We start from the raw sequence: 10000 nt of genomic DNA, 5'->3' as shown, positions 1-10000 counted from the left end.
GCTGGGCGGCTGGGCCATGCTGTTCTTCCTGGTCACCACGCTGATCGCCTCGGCCATCGGGGTGATCATGGCGTTCATCATCCAGCCCGGGACGTCGGTCACCGGCGCCACCAAGCCCAAGGTGGCCGGGCTCGATGACACCCCGGTCCAGGCGAAAGAGGTGGTCGACTCTTTCCTGGACTTGATCAGGTCAGTGAGAGAAAGAAAGAAAACGTGTCTCTGTTAGAGGATAATAGGCTGTTCTAGATGAATGAATGACTGATGTGGCAGCAAGCCGGTGTATGGGGGGGGTGTCATTGAGCGTGTAAAGTGTAAAGAGCGCCTTGCGTCTTCTGTTCTTTCTTTGTTAGACAAACAATGTCAAACGACTTCTTTCACGTGGCAGATCAACACTCCGCGATCAAGCTAATTAACAAGTGAATGCCTGGCTCCTTAGTACTTTGCATTTAAATGGTATGTAGGTGTAACTAACACAAACGATCTGGCAGAGACTAATAAGGTCCCTGGACTACCCGCGACGTGCACACACACACCATCAGCTGGCACGTTTACTATTAAAGGCACATACAGTGTTTCTCTCCCCAGGACAGTTTTCTTTCCCTGTGTGCCCAAACACAAATGAAGGTCGCAAGACCTAAACACATAGCACACACATCCCAGGTGGGGTCTGTTCAGGAGGTTATGTTATGCAGATCGTGTACTAGGCTGCAGCAAGCCGCTGTGTAACGTCGTGGAGTAGTTGCGTCAGCTCAGCCAGATGGGTGCGTTCACTTCATCTAATCTGCGATGCGACGGGTGCGTTCGTAAAGTCGCCCTGAGAGCGTGGAAATAATAATAATCTAGACAATTTGATGGCAGCTACTAGATTGTAATCAAGTGCAATACTGAAACACAACTGTGAACATTTCAAACCGGCAAACTGCGACACTTTAAATGAATGTGCAATAACACTATGTGCAATATGACAACCCTCGGGTACATAAGGTTCAGAGATAGGAAATGTTAGAATAGGTATAGCATAGAGTACAGCACAGTGTTTTATTAGTATAGTATAGTGGATAGTGTACATAGCCTTTATTTATGTAAACCAGCTCTTTTCCCTTCTTGTTTTTAGTTTTTTTTTCCTAGCACCAGGGGAGCACCCCCTCCCAAATTTCGTTGTTTGGTACCTGTACTATATCAATGACAATAAAGACCATTCATTCATTCATCTAATCTCCGATGCGATGCGATGGGTGCGTTCGTAAAGTCGCCGTGAAATGGGTGCGTTCGTAAAGTCGCCCCCTCCTGTCATTGACAAGATTCATCCGAGACGCTCACGTGTGTAAAAGCGGCAGGAGATAGAGCCGCCCGTCGGGCTATATATAGTCCGTCTATTTACCATTTATGTAAATCGTTGTGAGGTGTTCAGGCCCCCTCCTGGCCAAGACAGCCCCGTGTAGAGGGTGTTCCCCGGCTGGTAGCCTACATGTGTTTTCTTTAGGCACAGATGATGAGGGCACATATCGGGGACATTCCGTTCTCGTTCCGCCGAGGCAACATTGTCAATTTGTCATCGGTCCTCGCCGCACGGTGGGACATGTCATTAAGTGTACAACGTTTTGCGATGCCACAGAGGCACACCAGGAAACCAACAGGAAACCAACAGGAAACCTCCTGACATGAAGGGTTGTACTACGTGGAAGTCCACGTGTTCCCCCAGTGACGTTGCGTAGTAGCCCTAGTTACCTAGACAGACTACTGCCATAACATGTGTCTAGTTACCTAAACCTGGTGAAGGCAGGACGGGGCCTGGGAGCTGCTAGAACGCCTCTTGCACACCCAGTGTGGGTGTGGGGGGGGGGGTGTGGGTGGGTGTGTGTGTGTGTGGTTGCCAGGTGCAAATGCCACCACCTCAACACCATTACCCTCCCTGTCACTCACCATTATTAGTTCATTGTTCTGGTGTTCACTCTCTCTTTCTCTCTTTCTTTCGCTCTGCCACTTTGATTCTTTCTGTGACATGTGACCCACCCCACACACACAAATCCCCAGACCCCAACCCCCCCCCCCCCCCCCTCTAGCGACCCCAGATCTTGGTCATCATTATTAGATTACTCCTTAGGGATTTTCACAAACCAAACCCTTTCTCATCTTTCTCACATGTTAATGCCACTGTTTCAGACAAAGAAAGAAAGGCCTATTCCACAGGACTTGAACTGAAAGACCCTGTATTCCCCCCCCCCCCCCCCTCTCTAGCTGTTTTGGATTACATTACAAAGTCCTAGACCCACATTGGCTTTATCTAACAGTACAGTCAAGTCATTGTTTGTGTAAGGCAGGAGTGGGCAATCATGTTGACTGGAGGGCCACACCATAAATGTTGGCACGCCACCTCCAACCACATGCATTTTTGCAATGCGTTGCATTCAAATAAATACGCTTTTTCAGTGTCTGGACACTTTTTAGGACCCCCCTAAAAATAGTCATTGTCCAAAATTAAACAGTGTTTTCGAATAGATACATGTACAACAAAACATAGCCTACTTATTCAGGCCAAACACTAGTGGGCATTATCACAAGTCTCAAGAGCTCAAAGTCAAACAAGATTACTATTAAACCACCAGACTGTGCTTTCAGGCTCATGGAAGCATGCGGGCTAAGCTAGCCAGCTAACAAACTCCTGGTGGCTCTGACGCTAATGTGGCTGCATGCAAGCTTGGTCTTAAAGTGGCATTCCATGTGACAGAGAAAGCGCCACATTCCGTGTGACAGAAACACTCTAGAATCACAGAGGGATGAAGCTGGCGATGTGGAGCAGAGTGGGGGGGGGGATCAGAGGCAGTAAGGGAAGCAGGGAGGGACATTTTGGTACGGAAATGTTAACCGTTCAAGAGCTGGAATAATAGTGGAGTTGATTTTCCGTTGGAAAAATGTAGGGAGTAGTGACAGAAACTGACTACGCCGATACATGGCAACCAAATAACTGATGAGAAAAGCAGGGGTTTATGAAGCAACAAATCTGGTTTCTTTTTTTTTCTAAATCCATAGATTTAAAATTCCTACCCTGATTATGTCCCAAACTGGTGACTTGTGGTATAACACCGTCTTAAGACCATCAAAGTTGAAACGTAGTGGCCTCTTTTGAACCCCCCCCCCCCCCACTCTCTCTCTCAAAAAAAAAAAGGAGTCGAAGAGTCAAGTCAAGAACTGATCTGTCTCATATTTTACAGGCTAGTTTGATATCGCTTAAGGTGCTTTCACTCCCATCACGCTGCTTTCCTTGGTTCTCAGTAGAAGTGTGTGGATATTGGAACGTAGCCAGACAGTGTTTTATTTGTTGTAATCAAATTAGCTGTCGCTGACATGTGTAGCTGCTGACGGGGGTGGTCAATGAGTAAAGTATAGGCCTACACAAGTAAAGTTGTGTCATACACAAACACGAGAGTGCGCACACACCACACACACACACACACACACACACACACACACACACACACACAGAGGCATGAAAGCGGATAGTTAATTGGGCAGCTTGCGTGACTCGTACAGCTCATTAAAGCGACCTCTCTCCTCTCTGTTGGAGTCCAGTTTTGGCAACAGCAGCGGGTCTGGGGAGATGTTCAACACAGCGGAAAGGAGCCTTGCAGAGCACACGCACACACACACACACACACACACACACACACACACACACACACACACACACACACAGACACCCTTGTTTATATTGCTTATCTTATCTATTCCCTGCTGTCAGTTGTTTTGTCTTCTCCACTTGGTTCATACACGTGGCTCTCGGCAGTCAAATTACATTTTCAATTTAAAGGGCTTTATTGGCAACATGGGAAACATACCTTTACATTGCCAAAGCAAGTGTGAAGATAAAAACTAAAAAAGGATGTAATGTACGACTTAGGGCTGCAATGATTAGTCGACATAATCGACGACGTCGAGCATAAAAACTCGTCGACGTGGAATTTTAGTGTCGACTAATCGTATAAAAATAACATTTTTTTATTATTATTTTTTAAACGGGAGCCATGCAAGAATCAGCTGGGTAAGTTTTAGCTAACGTTGTTAGCCAACTGGCTAACGTTATATTGTTAGGGTCGTAATGTTTATGTTAGCTTTACTGTTACATGTTGGAAAACAACGTCTCATGGACAGGGCTGTACATGCTATGAGCGTTTGTGCTATTAATTTATTTGCCCTGTGGCACGCGTGTGACAGACAGAGGCGCTTGTATGTAACGTTACGTAGCAGGGGTTTTCCATGTTGAAGCCAGGAGAACGCGAGATGAAATGAAGTGAGGGGTGGTCGCTATTAAAATACCAGGTAGTCATGGTGGATGATCATGAATGCTTGATAAGTGAATGCTATTTCAATTATGTTGAGTCCACCAGCGAGCTGTCTGTAAGATAAACAGCGCCAAGCGTAGCCTACTAACGTGAGCTGTCTGTAGTCTAGCCAGCAATGCTAGCTAGCCAATCAACTAGCTCTGTGAGCAGCTGTAGCTTGGCGTAACGTTAGGTTAGATAGCTAGTTAAGCCGGATTTATGCTTCTGCGTCGCCATTTACGCGCAGCGAAAAGCCACACGACTAATCTAAAAAATAATCGACAGATTAGTCGACTACAAAAATAATCGTTAGTTGCAGCCCTAAATGATTAATCAGAGCTGTGTATATAGTATACAGGTAGATAAAGCGAACTTTATAGGAATAGAACAGTGTGGACGTTGCAGTTTAAAAATATGAATACAAATAAATGAGAAGTGTGTAAACATAATGTACAGAGATCCACATGGTGCAGACAGGTCAGATAGTTATTTACATCTTTACGGTGGTCGTGTTTCATTGGACGTCCTTTTGCTGTCACAACAGCTCACAAACCCTGCTGCTGTGTACAGAATCTACTACAGGGGAGGTGGATGGACGTAGACATCGGAGGACAGGCTCGTTGTATTGCACAATGTGCATACTTAGCCAGGGCTCACTTGAAAAGGAGATGAGAATGTCAATGTGAGTTCTGTGGTAAAACAAGGATGCATAAAATGGAGGAAGGATATGAAAGGAAGGGTGTCAAACACGTGTAGCCTGTTAGTCCCATTAGCATGCCTAGGAGTACCATAAAAGAGGTATTTGCACATTGGCTTGTGAGTGGCGTAGTGCAGTAAGAGGCAGAGCATACCATCGTAAGGTCTCTGATTCGATTCTGTCCATCGACTATATCCTGCATGTCATCCCCCCTCCCTCTCTCACCCCTCCTTCCTGTCAATCTCTACTGTCTCAATCCTCCTCTGTCTCTTACCCATCCTTCCTGTCAATCTCTACTGTCTCTATCCTCCTCTGTCTCTCACCCATCCTTCCTGTCAATCTCTACTGTCTCTATCCTCCTCTCTCTCTCACCCATCCTTCCTGTCAATCTCTACTGTGTCTATCCTCCCCTCTCTCTCACACCCCTCCTTCCTGTCAATCTCTACTGTCTCTATCCTCTCTCTCTCTCTCTCTCACCCCTCCTTCCTGTCAATCTCTACTGTCTCTATCCCGGAAAACATTATCTACATCCTCTTACCACTGACATCACGGTACTTTCATCAATTGTGATTGATACAATCACGGATAGTACCTTTCGCTCCAACTCAGGAGCAGTAGCCAAAATCAGTACGGTACTACGACCTTAAGTTGGAATCTTCAAGAATAGTCAAGAACAGGTCTGTCAACTTAAGTTAGTGGGGGGCGGGCAGGGGGGGGGGAGAACGAGGAGCGTCGCCTCAGGCACACCGAGAGACACCTGTCTTTACCTCTCCTCTGTTCCTGCCGCCCTTCTAGGACGGGGCGTGTCTGTGTGTGTTATTGACTTTTCCCCCAGAAGCAGAATGTCTCTACAGGCAGTGACAGAGAGGGAGAGAGAGGCAGGGGAATATGTGATGTGTGCACTATAAGCTATCTTACAGTCCAATCCGTTTTCCGTTTTGGTTGTAAAGGGAAATTATTTTTTGACGTTGTTTGGAGGGAGGGGGGGGGGGGGGGTCACACTTGTAGGCTAGTGATGTTGATTGTGTGCGGCAGAGAGGAGCTGTGTCATGCACACGCAGGTCCGGTTGGCTTGTTGTCATGCCGGAGGTGTCGTCACGGAAGCATACGCGCGCACGCACGCTCTCACTCTACAGCTGGGTGTAAACACAGCACTCCCCCACCACGTCTACTGGTGTGTAGCTGGAAGGTCAGGTGTGGTAGGTAGGTAGGCAGGCCTTCAGGGCAGACGCAGCAGAGGAGTGAGGCTCTAAAGGAAGAGCGTCGCCTGGGCTGTAAAGAATGCAGAGAATGTCAGTACAGGAACAAGACGAAGGGGTTTGTTTTCTGTGTTTGTTTTGAGGGCGCCTCTGCATGACGGGCGGGTGTCGACTCGTGACGTGGTTTGTTTGGGTGTACTGTAACGCCGTCCTGGGCGATTTGTTTGAGCATGGCGTTCATGTGCTGGGGTGGCATCAGGTGGCTTATATCCTGTATGTAAATGAGGGGGGGGGGGGGGGGGGGAGGGGGTTGGGTGTCACTAAAACTACCTGGATATGTGGTGGCCCTTCATCCAGGCTCTAAACCGACCCAGCGCTACCCTCCTATCCATCTGGGCACTTGTGTTTTAGGCCTATCGAAAAGGATTGGAGATTCAGGTTTTATGCAGACCCCGTTTCTCTGCAAATACCACTCAAGGTTACTAGGGATGCTCCGATTTATCGGCCACCGATTTAAATCGGCCGATTTCACTCCAAATGACTCGATCGGTGATCGGCAAAAATGGCCGATCGCAAAAAACGATTTTTTTTAAATTTTTTTATTTTATTTTATTTTTTCTGGGGAAGACAGATAACTGAACAGAAAACATAGGAGGACGTAACAGTATGTAAACCATGAAGGCCACGTTTATGATGTCTTTTATACAGCCATATCGACTGACTTGGGCTTCAGGCCCTAACTGGGTGATAGGCCAGACCTTTACTATGCCATAAAAATGGGTCTGCGTTTGCTTGGTGCCTAATGGATCAAAACTTTTGTCTAAAAAGCAAAAAATATTTAGGCTATCCAGTCAGTTATGTATTTTAAAAAAAAATCGGTATCGGTATCGGTTGATCTTGAGGAAACAAATCGGTGATCGGTATCGGCCCCAAAAATCCAGATCGGAGCATCCCTAAAGGTTACAGTGTTGTCGGACGTGTTATCACGACCTCACGCCACGACACCACACGCCAGATTTATATCACATAAATAAACGTGTTATTATTCTTAGAATGCCTAATGCGTACCGGTCAGTATTTGTTTATTTACATCTAGGCCGACATTTTTATATATGAATGTCACCTTTGTTGAAACAGGCGGGTCAGTCAAGAGAACTTTGTTGTTTACAATGACGGCCTAAAGAGAAGTAGGCTGCCTTATTTGGGATTGGGCAGTGATAGGACTGAGAGAGCGGGCTGCTGCCATTAACTGACGTCACAGCTTCCTGTGGAACTACCCTGCCCCGTTGATGCGTTTCCTCTCCGTGTGAGATGGAAAACATGACATGAAACACATGCGGATGACACTGTTGATGATCAGAAAGATTTGAAGCACCCCCCCCCCTACCACGATGCTCATCAAATGGGTCCGCTATGGATGGGTCTTCTCGAACTCTGTATTTTTTTATAAGAAAATACCGGTTTGAATACTGGTAGTTTTAAAATACTGCATCAATAAAGATGTATTTGATTTAATACCCCCTCCTCATTCTACCCCCCCACCCCCTCCCTCACATGATGGGACAGTTTAATCCCTGTGCCCGTCGTTCCCTGTGTGGAGGTGGGTGTCTCACACATTCATGTCGAGGGAAAGAGGTGCAGAATAAATACACTGAACACTATTTATTCATGTAGGCTATTTAGGTTACGCCCTGCACGTTTAACCAAGTTCCCCCGTTAGGGACGTAACAACACCAAACTTGTCTTAGTGATGATGAGGTGGTTACAGGTCGTTACGGGGCCCAGGGGCCAGCAGAAGGGTGAAAAACTCCCTGGAAAAGAATCTGTTTCAGCTTGTCCTTCTGCTGCAGTGCCGCTTTTCAAGTTTTAATCTTAATATGTTGATTTAAACACGGCTGTTTCTCACACACTTGTTATCTGCTACGCGGGGCTGGTTGGTGGCGGTTTTTGTGGTGGTTCTGGGTGGCGGTGGGGTTATCTCAGACGGTGTGGGAGCAGCTTTCAGTCACGTGCCGCTGCATGCTCCTGGAACAAACTCCCATAAGAAACCAAACAGGCCCAAACCAAACCTACACATATTTAAAACGAAGCTAAAAAACCTTTATGTTCTGCAGGAGTTATGGTTAAATACTAACACTCTTATCTATGCCTTCTATCCATTAACTATTATCATCTTTTGTTTTTATCACGTTATCTTTTTACGATCTTTTTTACTATCACTTTATCTGTTTTATGATCCATAATCCAAGCGCTATGAATTCGCCGCACATATAGGCTAAATGTGTTTGCGAGCGTGTCATTTTACACTGCGACCTCACACACCGTATCGGCCAGGATAGTGGTTGAATACAGATGCAGTATCAAACGTGTCATCGTACACTGCGACCTCACACATCGTATTGTGTGATAGATAGCGTCTAAACACAGACGCAGTACCTGCCATCTGACACACCGTATCAGGAAGAGCAACGCTTGAATACAGTTGCAGTAACAACACTTTTATCTTATATCTTTTTTATTCATGATTATTTTCTTACTATCCTTCTTTTTCTGTATTTTAATACTTTAAATACTGTATGTAAAGCACTTTGAATTGCCCCTGTTGTATGAAATGTGATCTACAAATAAACTTGGGCCAGGTGTTGTCTGTCGTGTCCTGGTATACTGACCGTGTCGCCCTGTTTGTGTTTCTCCTTACAGAAACATATTCCCCTCCAACCTGGTGTCTGCAGCTTTCCAGTCTGTGAGTATATAATAATAATAATAATAATAATAATAATAATGATAATAATAATAATAATAATAATAATAACTTTTATTTGTATTGCGCTTTTCCTGCAAATGTTGCAGCTGAAAGTGCTCCAATCATTATATAATCATCATTTAATTATTTTGTCATTTAAAGGCAATATTAAAAAGATGGGTTTTTAGTCTCTCTCTTTCTCTCTCTCTCTCTCTCTGCAGTACGCTACCAGCTACAAGATGATTAACGTGACGAGAGACAACATCACAACAGAATACAATGTGAGTCTAATTGAGCGTGATCTTCCATTTTTCGAAGGCTAGTATATGAATGATGTGTATTGTATCGATGTATGATGGAATGTCTATTTCATTGTCACGCACCTCAGCAGACGGTTGGAGTGTGTCCCTGATACTGACCGATTGTGTGTGTGTGTGTGTGTGTGTGTGTGTCCAGCTGCCCTACGGCATAGAGCAGGATGGTATGAACATCCTGGGCCTGGTGGTGTTCGCCATTGTGTTCGGCGTGGCGCTGAGGAAGCTGGGCGAGGAGGGGGAGATCCTCATCAAGTTCTTCAACTCCTTCAACGAGGCCACCATGGTGCTGGTGTCCTGGATCATGTGGTAGGTTACACACTCAGTACTGGGTGGTGTGTGTGTGTGTGTGTCTGTGTGTGTGGGGGGGGTAACTGGTTGTTGGCTCAGCACTACTGTAATGTTTTCATAATGTCAAAATGCACTGATAGTATTTATGTCCTTTAGATATTGTACATGTATGTGGACATAAATAAAGCATTTCAAATGTGCGTGTGTGTGTGTATTTGTCTTACTGTGAGAATGTGTTCAATAAATACCCCTTTCTCTCACCCTCCCCTTCTCTCCCCTCCCCCCCAACCGCCCCTTCTCTCTCCCCCCCCCCCTCCACCTCACCTTCTCCCCCCCCCACCTCCCCTTCTCCCCCACCCCCCCACCCCCCTCCACCTCTCCACCTCCCTCCTACCCCCTCCCCCAGGTACGCGCCCCTGGGTATCATGTTCCTGGTG

At 46.1% G+C, this 10000-nt stretch overlaps 1 protein-coding gene across 1 annotated transcript in view; it reads left to right on the top strand.

Moving 5' to 3' along the window:
* The window catches only part of slc1a5 (solute carrier family 1 member 5), a 17120-nt gene that overhangs the window by 570 nt on the left and 6550 nt on the right, over positions 1–10000 (top strand). The window contains exons 1-5 of the mRNA XM_080544960.1: positions 1–189; positions 8916–8958; positions 9180–9239; positions 9415–9581; positions 9970–10000. The exon at positions 1–189 is cut by the window's left edge and continues 570 nt beyond it; the exon at positions 9970–10000 is cut by the window's right edge and continues 203 nt beyond it. Coding sequence (XP_080401086.1) covers positions 1–189; positions 8916–8958; positions 9180–9239; positions 9415–9581; positions 9970–10000 — 490 coding nt within the window. The remainder of the gene's footprint in view (positions 190–8915; positions 8959–9179; positions 9240–9414; positions 9582–9969) is intronic.

This window comes from Nansenia antarctica, assembly GCF_963989245.1.
Source record: "Nansenia antarctica genome assembly, chromosome: 14".
NCBI lineage: Eukaryota > Metazoa > Chordata > Actinopteri > Argentiniformes > Microstomatidae > Nansenia > Nansenia antarctica.
Note: the sequence above shows the minus strand (reverse complement) of the source record. Positions and strands in the feature narration are given on the sequence as shown.